The sequence below is a fragment of the Dromaius novaehollandiae genome, chromosome 2, assembly GCF_036370855.1.
Source record: "Dromaius novaehollandiae isolate bDroNov1 chromosome 2, bDroNov1.hap1, whole genome shotgun sequence".
NCBI lineage: Eukaryota > Metazoa > Chordata > Aves > Casuariiformes > Dromaiidae > Dromaius > Dromaius novaehollandiae.
This window is the reverse complement of record NC_088099.1, coordinates 154,836,585-154,850,407: the sequence shown is the minus strand read 5'-3', so window position 1 is coordinate 154,850,407 and position 13,823 is coordinate 154,836,585. Positions and strand designations below refer to the sequence as shown.

General features: G+C 41.8%; 1 protein-coding gene across 2 annotated transcripts in view; it reads left to right on the top strand.

The window, feature by feature from the left end:
- The window catches only part of EXT1 (exostosin glycosyltransferase 1), a 191,487-nt gene extending 178,314 nt beyond the window's left edge, over positions 1-13,173 (top strand). Inside the window, exons 9-11 of one of the 2 annotated variants that reach the window (XM_026110092.2) lie at positions 3,547-3,707; positions 4,701-4,872; positions 7,991-13,173. In XM_026110092.2, coding sequence (XP_025965877.2) covers positions 3,547-3,707; positions 4,701-4,872; positions 7,991-8,176 — 519 coding nt within the window. In that variant the 3' untranslated portion in view covers positions 8,177-13,173. Of the gene's footprint in view, positions 1-3,546; positions 3,708-4,700; positions 4,873-7,637; positions 7,956-7,990 lie in introns of those variants that run through there. The other variant, XM_064507825.1, reaches the window with a different exon arrangement.
- Positions 13,174-13,823: the final 650 nt, after the last annotated feature.

The following is a 13,823-nucleotide window of genomic DNA, read 5'->3' as shown; positions in this document are numbered from 1 at the left end:
CGCCTGCCATCAGAGGAGCTTTTCGCCCTGATTAATTGGCTCATCATTAGCATATGGTTTTTCTGTGCTTTATTATTTTAGTCACATAGCTGCAGGCGGGTATAGGCAGCCAAGAGCAGTCTGCTTTAATACTCTGTTCTCGCTTTGCTGATTGGGGTAGCTCTTTTTCCCCACACATTACCAGTAGGGGTGTAGGTGGGGAGGAAGGGGTGTCAGCAGTAGGGGGTTGCTGTTGCTCCAGAAGACAGTATTTCCACCCTAATGCAGGATTTCTTATTTTTGCTAAGGAATGCTCTCTCACTGACTCTTGTGTCATCCCATAGAACTGGAGATCCTTGCTAGTGTAGATGTTGGAGTGTTTCTGCCAAGAGCAAGATTGCGCTAAGAAAAGAAAGATACTGTAGAAAACCAATTTTTACAACTGGGATGAGTATTGATTTCTGGAACCACTTCCTGAGAACTGTGGGGGAAATCGATGACAGTTTATATAGAGTGCAATATTTGGGAAATACATTATTAATGATGGCCAGGGAATAGCTTGAAAAACTCAGTTTTCTTTTGTGTTTTCCCTTTTTTTCATGTTTATGTACATTCCCTTCTCCCCACTCTACCTTCATAAAACTACTTTCTTGTCAGTGATGTGGACCTTTCGCTGATGCCATTACTGCTTCTTTGTTAGTGAAGGAACGTCTAATGTTAGCCAGCAATCACTGCTGTAAACCTTAAGGTCTCACTGAATTTGTTGTAAATGCATGAGATTGCAACCGCTCTTCTCCCCAGTATGGATTTGCTGTGCTCTGGTCAGTCTGCTCCAGGAGGAGCCATTGTAGCCTTCTTCTGCTGCACAGGTGGAAGAAGTCATTGGCATGGAACCTATTTGGTTTCAAGGTTACACCTTGGTGCTTCCTGCTAGATGAGGAAGAGTACAGCTACTACCAAAGCACTTGTGTGCAAAGTCCAACATGGCCAAAAAACCCCAGCTCCCAAATAGAAGGCATTTATCCTAAGCCTGGAGTTCCTAAGCAGGCTGTTCTTCAGGATGAAGGGTAAATGTCTCAGCTGCACTGAGGGCCATGGTAGGCCTGTCGGGGACATCACTGCATGGTGGTGGTATTTACAGCAATCTAGCCTGTTGATCCCATGAGGATTTGCAGGTTTGTTTTATTTTGCCTGGTATTTAGTCATCATCCAGGCTTTGGAGTCAGTCAGGCTTCTGGAATGCATGTTAAATAAATAACGTTTCTCATTCAACTTGGCCATATTTTATGCTAAACATTCTAAAATACAAATATTTGTTGTTGGATGAAACAACGTCCACATTTCTTTGTAGCTTTTTCCCTCATGTGAGCAGCTGGCTGCTGATAGTCCATGTTTGCAGTGTGGATATTAGCTCTGCAAGCCCCATGGCGCCTGGGCTGCCAAGAGAAGCAGCTGGCCAGCCCCTCCAGTTAGCGCAGACCTTTTAGCTTCAATATGCCTGTGCCTGGATGCCCAGGTCAGCAGGGCAGGTGGTTCACTTTGAAGAATTGGGGCTTTTCTCTCACTTCAGTTCAGTGGTCATATGGTTTGTGTAAATAAAGAGCGTGTCTCAAACATGGGAAATGCTTGGCGTGAAACTTCACTTGAAACTGGCTTGTCACATGGGGTCATTGTGGAGAAGCCCATGGAAGACAATTTTGAAATGTGGTCAGACATGATCATGTTCCATGCTAGAGGAACAGTTATCAGACACGTCTTCCACTCTGTGCAGCTCTAGGGTTAGTGAAAGGTTTCTGTCCCCAAGGGATTGACGCGTAATTCCACTGGTGCAAGGAACAGCCCGAAGAGCTCTGCCACACGCCGAGAGGGATGTTTGTATGGGAAGTTATTAGAAATCAGCATGGGTTAGAAATGATACGGAGATTTAAGAGACTTGTTGCCTTTTCCTGCTGATCAGTTGAGTGATAATGCTGCTGAAAATAACAGGACAAGAACTTGGGGCGGGGGGGGGGGGGGCAGTTTGTGAAGGGAGATTTCCCATAGGGTAGTTGTTTTAGAGCCTCTCACTGGTACAAGGATACATATTTAAATGCTCAAGCGAGGACAGTGGATGTAGCTGCCTTGGTATTTATTTTAGTCTGAGATTCTCCAACTTCTCTAAAGAAAACAGATGTCAGTTTTATGGGAAAGGCCTTTGCAGGGAGAAAACCTTTAGTGCTTTCATGTGGTATTGATTTGGATGAGATCAGAACTATCACAATGATAGCTGGTTTGTGCACATTGTCTTTCTAGTTGGCCTCAGATTCCTTGAAACAACTTGAAAGAAAAGAACCAGTTCCTGACTTTGTGTTCCAGTACATGTGCGACTCTTCTGTTTCATAAAAACACTTGTAAATGAGAGAAGTCTGACAATAATCACACGAAATGTAACTGTTTTCATAGCTGCTATTCTTTATCTAACCTCTAAACCCTGACTGAAGCTGTATTCTTGGAAGGTTTTTCAAGTATTTTTGAGCAAACTTTTAGTCCCTTTGGTACTGAAAGAGAATGTTGTATGCACTGTAGAAATGAATCCCTTGTTCGCATGGTTTTGACTGGGGCAATTAGAATTGTCTTTAATTCTTTTTAAAATTTGGGCTAGTTTGAGCTGCAAAACATAAATTGAAATGAAGGGACTGCCAAAAAACTTTACATTGGTAAAAAACGCTTTCCGTATGTATTTTTACCAAACTCCTTTCAAATCCAGTGCTGATGAGCCTGCTGCAAACTACCTCAATCATTCCTTTCCTGTTGTCTCTAAAATTTGTTTGGTAGTTAGCAGTGTCCTGTCACCCTTTCAATTCTCAGAGATTTGAGTTATTAAAGTAGTTACAGCAAGACAAAAATCTTCTTGTGATTCTTAGTGTATCAAGCATTTTAGGAGCACAGGCTCCTAGAGCTATATAACTACATGGGAATGTAGAATGAATGGTATCTTCTGCTTTTTTTAAGATATGAGTTTAACCCTCTGCCATATAGACAGTCTTAAAAACATGAAGTGCATGTACCTCAAAGGCTTGGAACAGAAGGAAAATGTAGGACTGCACACTGATTGCTTGTTTTAATCTTTCTGAGCCACCCTTATAATTTGAAGTGTTTGACTCCTCATTTTCAGAGCTTTGTGTTGACAGTACTGAAATAGTAGGTAAGAGAGGTGCATAAAGATATGCAAAAGGTTCAGTTTACCACATGGCTATTACCGCTCTAGTGCATCTAACTATGAATACATGCATCTACACCTATTCTTTCTGTAACTTGAAAAGGTTTGATATGTAAAGGGCAAGCTTGAAAATGTTAATGTAATGCGGTGATTCTCTAGACTTCCTTTAACAGAAACCATTAAAATGTGCATAATTATAGGGCAAAATGTCAAGCAGTCAGTTTAATTTGCTGATGAATACATAGAATTAATGTTTTGTAACAGTTTCAAGATTCTGAATTATGAATTAATGGCAAGGTAATATTTTGTTTTGTTGACATTTGTTGAAACAATTTGGCTATTCATTTGGCCTGTGCCTTTGTCTGCAGGTGGATTTTGCCTTTACAGTTTGGCAGAGTTTTCCAGAGAGGATTGTAGGATACCCTGCTCGCAGCCACTTCTGGGACAACACTAAAGAGAGATGGGGCTATACCTCCAAATGGACTAATGACTATTCCATGGTATTGACAGGAGCTGCTATTTACCACAAGTAAGAACCCAGAGCATCTGCTGTCTTCCTTCTGTCTTAAACAAAATAGTATGGGGGGAATTAAGAGCATTCTTCCAGGGAGGGGGAAAAATGGAAAGATAATAAATGGGTCTACTTTTTATGGGGTAATAATTTAAGTTTGCAGTTTAGCTCTGGGGATCTGGTAATCATTATTGCGCTTGCTGGGTCTCTTTGAAGTCACTTGTATTTTGCGGCAGTTGGACTGCTCTTTTTAACATCAGGAATTACACACTTCAAAGAGTTCCCGAATTCATTAAGCTGCTCGGCTGAATGGCCTGTAGCGTAGCAGAAAGGAGGTTACTTCCAGCCCAGCTCTGGGTAAGTGTTGGCTGACAGCTGCAGTCTGCAAAGTCTTCTGGCTACTCTAGAAACGTAGTGCAGTGGGCACATCACAGAGCAGTGCAGCAGACTGGAGAAAATGCCTGTTGTTAGGACTTCAGCAGACTGAAGTTCTCTCCAGATTTTAAGAGAAAGTCAACAAGTTCTGCAATACCCGATCCTCTTCCCTATAAAGGAAAAGAGGGGCTGAAGGGAATAATGTAGGCCCAGAGGAGAAGGATTTGAACAAGAAGGACAATAGTAGGCCAATTTAATAACGTTCTCTCCAGCTTGACACAGTTTTGAAAGAAGAAATGGAGAATAAATTCATCAGTGTTGGCTATCACAACATATATAGCAGGAGGAGTTCTTTTTCCTGCTTCTCCATTATCTTACACCTAGGGCAGCGCTATTTCTTTCAACCCGGTTAAAAAAATAGGCAAATATTTTGTTTCTCCAATAACACTATTTACTGCCTTGATGAGATACTGATTTGTTCTCCCTTCTTTTTGGAGGATGAGACCAAAGAATGGATCTGGTATATCCAGACTTGCACACAAAATTTGTGTCTCAGTTGGGACAGGAATTCCTTGGAGTTCATAGTCCCTGAAAAAAAAGTGACTTGTATTAATAACCCTGCTGTTGGTTTCCCAGATATTATCACTACCTGTACACTCATTACCTGCCTGCCAGCCTAAAGAATATGGTGGACCAACTGGCCAATTGTGAGGACATTCTAATGAATTTTTTGGTGTCAGCCGTGACAAAATTGCCTCCAATCAAAGTAACACAGAAAAAACAGTATAAGGAGACCATGATGGGACAGGTATGTATCCACAGCATGTTTTAGCTGTTGAGATATATTGTTAATACAACTTTTTGACTTCCAGGTTAGACTTATGGAATAAATTCAATTCTGCTGTATTTTTGCAGGTTTTAGTTTAACAGAACTGTAAACAGACTTTAAGTATGCTTATTATAATGAAAGAAAATCCAAAAGGAGAAATAGCAAATATCTACATGTAGATGACAGCTTCTCTTCATAGTCTTTTCATATTGTATTCTTTAGGGTGGTATGCACAGGGTAGGTACCAGTTCTTTCTAGGTCTCAGTAAGAAAGAACATCCATTTGAATCTTTAAGTACAATACAATGTTTAATTAGAATATTCAAAGATAGAAGTGGAAAAAAAGATTAGCAATTAAATCTGATGTCCCTTCTGATGCTGGGAACTGCAAGATGATACAGCAGAAGATGGACCTCTCGGTCAGGGCATGGTGCTATGCAAATCCCATCCATGGTGAGGTTCACCCACATTTTGGTCTTAGAACTCTTACAGGATTTTCTTAGGAAAAAACAGTTCTATTCATCAAGCGAAAGGTGTTCACATGAGAACATGCTGCTTCGCTTTTAGATAAACGGGAGGTCACCAAGGTGGACACCCAGTGGGAGCTGCCTGTGTGCCCCTTCACTGTTAGCTGGCTAAGTTTATCTTGTGGCCAAGGGATATGAGCAGCACAACAGGGACCTGTGCCTCCTCAGGTTATCTGTTACGTGGATCACCAACTTCTCGACATACAGTAGTCTTCCAGTTAGGATCACTGCGCATGGTGATCCCAAACTCATGGACCTGATGACTGTGGGGTTGATTGTGGTAATTGAATTTGCTTAAACTTCAGTTTACTAATTAAATATTCTAGACCTAAGACCTAGTCGTGCAATGCTAGAAGCAGAAGTAAACTCTAAAAAGATTTTATATTTTTAATTACTATTAATGAATGTAATGTACAGAGCCATACCCATGCTATGTAAAAGTTTATAGTGTCATTAAAGCACTGACATTAGACTGTAACAACAGAGGTAACTTATGTTTTAAACAGTTTTTCCCACAAGTAACATTTTGTTCCACAGTGATGATCTCCCACTAGCTGCCATGAAATGCTTGTTTTAGAGCTTGTTCCAGCCGTTGGATAAATATTCTGCCCCTGCAGAAGTGGATGCACCTTTTAATAACACAGGTGCTTGGTAGGTTTGGGGGACTATTCCTGCCTTGTATGAGCGAGTGATGGGATTAAGAGCACAGAAGCTGCAAGTCCTAAACAACCTCCCATCTGTGCTGCCACGGTATCCATGATCAGCACTACACCCTGTACAAGGGTTACTGGGGGAAGAAGGGATAGGAGAAGTTAGGGATCTTCTGTTTTCCCCTCACGTTTCCTTCCATTAGCATTACCCAATATGCTGGATCTTTGACTGAGGAGTGCCCAAGCCAGGCTGGAGACTCATCTATTTGGCACTGCATTTTAATCTGATTTATAGATAATATTCAGCAATTCTGACTCGTCTGGGCACCCAAGAGACCTAATACTAACAATTAAGTGCCATTTGAAGCTTCTTATTGCTTCCAGTTTGAGCTTCACTAGTCCACAGGGCCGTGCTTTGGCTGTTTTGCGCAGTCTGCACATGCATTTTTCTTTTTTTAGAGCTGGTGACTTGAGTTAACCATGAACTATAACTCTCTCTTTAAGATAAGTTGTTCCTGCAGCTTTGGGAAATGTAGTGGACCATGCCCATAACTCCTTGGAAGACAAATAAAAAATTATTGTAACCTCAGTGTAGTGACAGAGATTAATGGTCATATGGAAATTCACTGCTAATGGCCAGCACGTCTGCTGTAATCCTCTAGCAGCAAGATTTTGCTTGCTCTTTAGTGGCTGTGTATAATCAAGAGGCTGGAATCAATGCACATTATAAGCTACCACTTTAGCTAAACTGAACAAGCCTTGGATAAAGATCAAGTCTGGTACCAAATTCCTTTGGCAATTGCGTGACTACCTGTTTCCTCACATTTTAATTAACACATGCTGAGTTTATGAATTTTTATTTGTTTTTAAAACATAGTGGAAATAGAAGTAAAATCCTGTAGAAATGCATGAAAGTGGCACAAAACAACTTAGTAGTTTCTCAGCATTCATAGTTTCTCTTAAACAGTAGTTTTAACTTTCATTATATTTATACATGTAGTTTAGGTACAGATAGAGAATAATAACTGCTTCCAAGCTTTAGGGTCTTATTTTTTTCAGAGGTGCTGAGTTTCTGTGGACTTTCATGGGAATTACAGTTGCTCTGAGCTTTGGAAAATCAGGCCACAGTGTTTTGCATAAAGGCAACCTGTGGTCTTTTCCTCAGATTGGAGTTTAATGAGATGTCTCTGCAATTTCAGCTTATTTTCTCAATGCTTAAGATTGTTCTGTCTTACATATTACTCGCAGCCAATCTGATTTCTGGAAGCATCCTGCTTTTACATGCAGGACATTTACATATGCAAGTAGATTTAGGCACCTAAGAAGTGGCACTGAGCTCAATTACAAACAATTTGGAATTACTTGTGTATAAATTTTTGCAGGTCTAGACCGCAGAAGTGCATTTTTGACTTGACAAACCGTAATAATTTCGCAGTGTTTTCCTCTTATGGCTGAAGGCCATGGGCAGCAGCTGGTTCTAGGATTTGTACCTCTAGTGGAAAATGGTGTCCTTGTTTTTGTTCCTGTTTTTTTTTTTTTAATGACTTGTTCTCCTCTCTCCTAAATAGCTTGTGGGTTTAAAAAAAGAAAGAGAAAGACTGTGAGCTAGTGTGCTGACAGGCTCCGGGAGGCTTGCCCAGAGGTGCTTGTGCTCCAGGTGAGGGCTGCTGGCAGTGAGGGTTCAGGTCGCCTCCGCGCACTGCCTCTTCCCCGAGCAAGGGCCCACGAGGTGGCCAGCTCCTCCTACGGGCATAGCTTCATTCCCATGGCTGGAAAATAGCCACCGGCTAGATTTCAGCCTCCTGCTGCCGCTGTGCAGCGGGGTGACCTCAAACCCTGTCACAGCATGACGTTGGACCTCCTGCCTTTTGGGTGGTTTCGTCAACGCTGACGGCTGGTTTCTGCGTTTCTCTCCGTGCAGACCTCCAGGGCTTCGCGCTGGGCTGACCCCGACCACTTTGCCCAGCGACAGAGCTGCATGAACACTTTTGCCAGCTGGTTTGGCTATATGCCGCTGATCCATTCTCAGATGAGGCTCGACCCTGTCCTCTTTAAAGACCAGGTCTCCATTCTGAGGAAGAAATATCGAGACATTGAACGACTTTGAGGAGCCCTGCTGAGGGGACTGAACTGTTCGCCCTGCCCAGCGCAGATCCACTGACACAAGGAGCCAGACTGTACCAGGGACAGAAAATACCTGAAAATGGAAAGCTGATTCACGGCTCCCAGGGGTTCATTGCTCTGGACTGCTTCAAACCACCTCACAGGCTTCTGTCGCTCGAGACTAGGTTGTGTACAGTTTCATTATGGAACATTAAATAATTATTTTTGAAATGATTGCTATGCAGGTTTAAACTTTTTTAATGATCAAAAAAACTATTAAAAACAGAGTTCTTTCTTTAATCAAAATTGTGTTGGTTGTGAATATTTCAGAGCTGCCATTTCTTTCTCACATGCATTTGATTGCAATTTTCATTCATTTTCCCCTGCAAAGTTAAATGTTTGAATCTCACAGGGAGAAAATGCAGCAGTTACAGAAAAAAATGGAGCATGAGCAGGACAGAAATTAAGTACTGTGTTTTTCACTTGCTGCTGACTTCTTTTTTTTTCTTCTGAGTTTTCCACAAGCCAATAGCCAATATAGCAAAATTCCATTGGATAGACAGAAAACTTGGAGAACTCTCAATGCATAAAACTAGAGTTAAGATCCTTCTGTTTGGGGATCTTTTTTAAATACAGTCAGCCTTGTTTTTAAAGGGGAGAGGAGCATTATTGCCAAGGAACAAACCAATAACACTGAGGACAGAAAGGGCTTCATGCACAGCAAGAATTCAGTGCCATCTACTCTCTTACGAATGGTTCACACCAAATCACCCTCCCCATCTCCAAGCACTGCTGTGGGCTGGAAGGGTTGTTGGGCAAAAAAGAAGACATGTTAGTGCTTGAAACACAGGAATTCAGCCTGTAACAAATTGTTTTATATGAAATCAAATCATGGCAGGGCTTTTTTTTTTTGTGAAGTTGCTGAAGTGCAAATAGGTGGAGAAATTTCTTCCTTGAGTCTGGACATCTGAATTAAACTGCATTGTCAATTATTTGGTATTGGTGGCAGCGAGTTCTTCCAAATATACTTGAAGCAGGGTAATTCAGACAAAAAAATCTGCCATGAAATACAGATGTTGCTGATGCTCAAAAATGGTATTATCATTTAAAATGGAAGTATTTTAAATAGAAGTATTGCAGTTGTTTACTTCTCTGTAGTGCTTTGCCTCTTTAGGTGTTTCGTTAAATTGGAGAATTAAAACAAAAGCGGTGATTTAGCTCAGAAAGATACCATTCCAATTTACTAAGACAACAAGCACTTTAAAAACCTTTTGGGGTATACTGTAACAATAGCCACTGGTGAGAACAATGTTAAAGTCACAGTGAGAGGGTTTGGTGTCAATGCCCAAAAGAAGACCAGCAAATCTTTCTATACCTCATTCCTTTGTAGCTAGGCTGTCTAGTAACAGGGGTGAAGACTAGCTAGAGTAATAAGAAGGTGCTTGGACCAGGATTGTTATTTTAATTTCAGGTTCAGACACTGATTTATTAAGCAGCTTTAAGCATCTACCATAACTGAGGTATGCCTCAAGTTTCCTCATTTGTAAAAATAATAGTTACTGGTTGTGGAGGGAACGCTGTGAAGCCTAGGTAGCTACTGTTGATGGTAAGAGCAGAATTCCTGAACTGAAAGTGGCTTTGAAAGTGAAAAGTGCATATTACTAATTGTTTTTATGCAAGCTGACATATAAAGACTCGCAAAAAATGGTTTGCTTTTCACACGCATTGTGATACTTGAACAGCACACGCGAGTTAGGGCAGAGGCATCCAGTTCCTGACATGTTGTGTTAAATCTGAACCAAATCTTTAAAGGAATCTGCCAAATCATGTGTGAGAGGGACTCTAGCCCATGACCTGCTGCTGAGGGGAAGAGGTACCACTTTACCCCCCACCTGCGCTGCTCTCTGGCCCATCCCAGGACCTGGCCACGTGGCCTCACCTCAGACCCTTGGCCGGTTCTGGTGCCCATCAGATGCTTCCATGAGCCCCTTTAACTCAATGAACTCACAGAAAGCTGTCCAGTGATTTACTGGATTTTTTATGCCATTTTAGCAAGTTAAATCAGCATGGGGAGAGATGTGAAAAGCTGCAAGGATATATAGACAGGAACAGGGAAGGAAGGGGAGCAGGATATCCTCCTGCCAGCTCTGGTGAGCTGCTAATTCAGCTCCCTGAATCCCATAAAACCTGAACTTTGCTTCCCTTTGCTGCCAGTTCTGCACTTGCTTATTTGCAGGCAAAGGCAGAGTCCAGGGGTTTGGTTTTCCAGGGTGAATTTCTCAGCAGTTCCCATGCCCCGTTCTTTCGAAAGTCAGGCAGCTCTTTTGGGGACTGGAATATGTCTTCTCCTTAGACTTCTGGTTTTGGCAAATGTTGTCCAACGCTGGTTGAGGTTGGCACTGCTCCCGCTTCGCTCGTGTCCTGGCTTGCGGGCAAGTGTGTGGATGTGTCCACAAGGATGTCTGAAGCTCTGAGGAATAGTTAATAGGTCTGTCACCAGCAAGAGGAGCCCAGCAGGGTGAGAGAAGGGTACCCCTTGGGCTCTTATTCTGCAAAAACAAGGACTGCAGTTCTGCTAGGGTTGTATTTAGGGGGGAACATATGGGTTGGGTTTTTAGTAAAATGGGAGTAGCTCAGCATTTTCAACGTGCAGCAAGTCAGGCCAAGCTTTTAAGCTGTTTGGCATTCTGTTAATGTCCTTTTTTGGGTGGCTGAAAGACTGTGCAAAGCTAGCTCTGACCGTGGTTCAAGGTTCCTTCTGTTTACAGATCGCTAATTAAACAAGTAACAATAAAAGGCTTAACTCCAGAACGGGAGTTAAGGATAGGTATGGGCATTTTTCTCTGGAGCACGTTACCGAGGCCTAACCGTCTCCCTAGGAAGGAATGTACTTGGCGGCCAGTGGTGATAATGGCCACAGCTCTGTGTCCACGGGCTGGAGGTCGGGAGAAGAGCTGGATACAGACTCAGTTTAGAAACTGGGTGTACCGCGCAGGGTGCGGGTGTTATCAGCCAGTGCTCCCAAGGACACCAGGCATGTTTCCAAGCCTCCTGTGTGTATCCGCGGTGCATAGGGCTGTTCTGTTTCTTTAGCAAGTGAAATCACCCTTTTATCACGTTCTGTGTGTGTGTTAATGGTTCTTTATTCTTTTTTTTTGTTTCCCCTTAATTCAGATGGTGCTGAAACAAGGTTCATTCCTTGTTGCTCCTTTTGTAGGGTTTATTTTATTTTTCATTAACAGCAGGCTATGTTAGCCTTTACTTTACAGGTACTTGAATGCCTGATGACTTGACTGAGTGTTACGCATGTGGCCTTTTGTAAAGGTTACTGACCTTAATTTAATCAGGGGTGAGATGGATGGATGAATGTGAATAGATCCATGCCATTAAAACAGAATAAAAATAGGTATTAGAGTTTGGAAGAACTGATGAATTTTTAATTGAATTTATTAAAAAAAAAAAAGAAAGAGAGAAACCCTTCCCAGTTATAACTTGAATGAGATCTATTGCTGGAGGAGGGTTTCATAATGAGAATAATGAGACACAAAAGTAGGGGCAAACTTCCAAGATAGAAAGTGCCTGGCGCTCCTTGCAGGCCCTTGGGCCTGTGCAAGATTTTCTTTGCCCTCTTTCTATTTTGTGAAAAGCTCTAATTATTACCATAACTTTTTCCAAAAGTGAATGTTGAAGCTTTGTAACCATTTCATAATGAACACACCAGTGTGCTAATGCATGGCTATCAAGCGCTTTGATCTTCTTTTCTGTTTGAAAACATCATAGATTTGATCAATTTCAGATTTCAATTTCTTTTTAGAGCCAATTTTGACAAAGAAATTAATCTTTCACCAATGAGCGCCTTTTAAAATAGCTCATTTACCAAAACATGTCATTTCAAGAATGGAAATGATCATTTGATGCCGAAACAATGAAAGAACCAGCTAGAAGTAGACTCCATAGGGGTTTTTTTGGAAAACCATTAAGTTTCCTAGCATAAAATGCAGTGTCCTCCTTTTTCTATCGCTCCCCATACCCAAAACAAAAACTACCCATGGTTGTCATAACACCTATACCGATCAACTGCAATTTTATCATTTCCTCCAATTGGATATTCTCTTCCAGCAAGGGGTGGTTGGGCGGGTTGGTGCCTTTTCCAGGCTGGCTCCGCTGCTGAAGGGCTAACGCAGGGAGGTGGCCCTGACGGGTGGCACTGGGACACTATGCGGGGTTTGGCGGTGACGCCCTACGCTCAGAGGAGTAATTCGCTGGCGGTCTGCCCTGGCAGCACCTCGGCTGGCACCTGCAGCAGGACCAAACAGCACCTTCCAAAACGATGTGCATCTCACCCTTGTTTAAAACTAAGTCCAGCTGGCCTTTATATCACTATTTTAATTGTCTTTATGCTCTTTTTTTAAGTTGGAGTTAAATTAAGGGGGGTTGTTGGACTTATCAGATGCTTTTGGGTGCTCTCTCCCACTTTTTCATGATCTTTTTAGTGACTGTTTTGCAGTGGATTAGTGATGATCCAGTGGGTCTTGCGACCTTGTACATAATCCTGTGTATTTATTTTGAGAGAAAATATGTATAGTGTGTGGGTGATGGGAATGGAAACTTGAAATGGGAATTCTTAGGTGGGCATATGTAAAGCAAAAAAAACAAACAAAAAGTACAACCTTATTTTGTATAAAATGTACATTTTTGAGAAAAATTTTCTAATGCATTACCAATGTTTTCACCATGCTGCCACATCTTTTTCAAAGTGTTCCCCCCCTTTGTTTGACTATTGACAACATGGTGCAATTAAACCTAAAGCAAGTGTGTGAATGAGAGGAAAAGAGAGAATGAGAAATTAAAAAGCCATATAATTTGGTTTACTTCATTAACCTGTATAACATCATAGGTTTACCATCTAAGATAGGTTGTTTTTATAGATAGTGTCACCAAAGATGTTTTTTCTTCAGATTTATTTTGAAAATTTGTTAATAAAGGACATACATTTCTGTTGCAGTGTGTTTTTATTTTTAAGGGAGAATAACAAATGTTGTTTGTGCTCTTGCGAATGCAAATTTGGGAGTACGACCATCATGTGTCTCCAGCTCAGGGTAGTTAAATTAATGGCTTTTTTCTATGTCTGCTTGCTTCTCAGCTTGAACTGAGAGATGTCTATATGTATGGCCTGTGTGTGTGTTATATAGATAACCTACATGGTGTAGCATCCATGCATAACGGTAACTACTCAGGCAACATTGACAGGTGTTTACTATCTTCCCTGAGGGCAGAAAAAAATTCAATCTGTGTGTCACTTGTGTGTGGTGGCACAGTGTCCCTATGTTGTGACACAGTAATTGGTAGGGAACGTTGATGTTAATGAGAAGCTCTGCCTACATGTTTGTGTGTGAAGATGATTGCTCCACCAGCCTGCACGCCTTGGGAGGCTGGTCCCTGAAGGCTGAGAATCTATTAATTTATTCATCCATATTTATTGTTAGGTGCTTATCAGAAGTCTGTCTCTGTCACAGGAGATTGTGTTCATCCCACCTAATTTTATGTGCCTACAAGGCAGTCGACTGTGTCAGAGCTCATCCTTGCAGACACCCTCCATGCTCCAGGGATGGAGTGGAGCATTTCTAGGGGTGATCCTCTTCGCCCACTTT